The sequence below is a fragment of the Myotis brandtii genome, unplaced genomic scaffold (assembly GCF_000412655.1).
Source record: "Myotis brandtii unplaced genomic scaffold, ASM41265v1 scaffold1236, whole genome shotgun sequence".
Taxonomy (NCBI): domain Eukaryota; kingdom Metazoa; phylum Chordata; class Mammalia; order Chiroptera; family Vespertilionidae; genus Myotis; species Myotis brandtii.
Window position 1 is genome coordinate 783449 of NW_005354316.1, and position 465 is coordinate 783913.

At 63.0% G+C, this 465-nt stretch overlaps 1 protein-coding gene across 1 annotated transcript in view; it reads left to right on the forward strand.

Annotated features, from left to right (window-relative positions):
* DEAF1 (DEAF1 transcription factor) overlaps window positions 1-465 on the forward strand; it is a 17248-nt gene that overhangs the window by 2324 nt on the left and 14459 nt on the right. The window contains exon 5 of the mRNA XM_005859256.2: window positions 340-405. Coding sequence (XP_005859318.1) covers window positions 340-405 — 66 coding nt within the window. The remainder of the gene's footprint in view (window positions 1-339; window positions 406-465) is intronic.

The following is a 465-nucleotide window of genomic DNA, read 5'->3' on the forward strand; positions in this document are numbered from 1 at the left end:
GGCTGCACTCACACCAGCGGGCAGGCCCTTGGGCAGCCACGTGGTCACCTCTGTGTCTCTCATCTCCCGATGCTTCAGCGGGGCGATGGCGATGTTTGCCCATGTAGTGGCGGAAGGCCTGGGCGAGGCGCGGCGTCTTCTGGCCCAGCCTGGCTTTCTGGGAGTTGATACGGGGAGGATGCTGTGGAATCGACATCCTGGAAAAAAGGGTCAATCTGACCACCAGCAACAGCATCGTGGAGGGAGCGGAGGGAAGGTTCTGGAAGGCGCAGGATCTTGTCTTTAGGGACAGCTCACGTTCAGGGCAGTCTGATGGGTCGCGGCACTTTCTGATTCCAGGACGGGATCCTGAACCCTCACGCGGCCTCCTGCACCTGCGCCGCCTGCTGCGACGACATGACCTTGGTGAGTGCGGAGGTCAAATGCCTGGCGGCCCTGGCGCCCCTCCCCCTTCCTCTGTGGGGC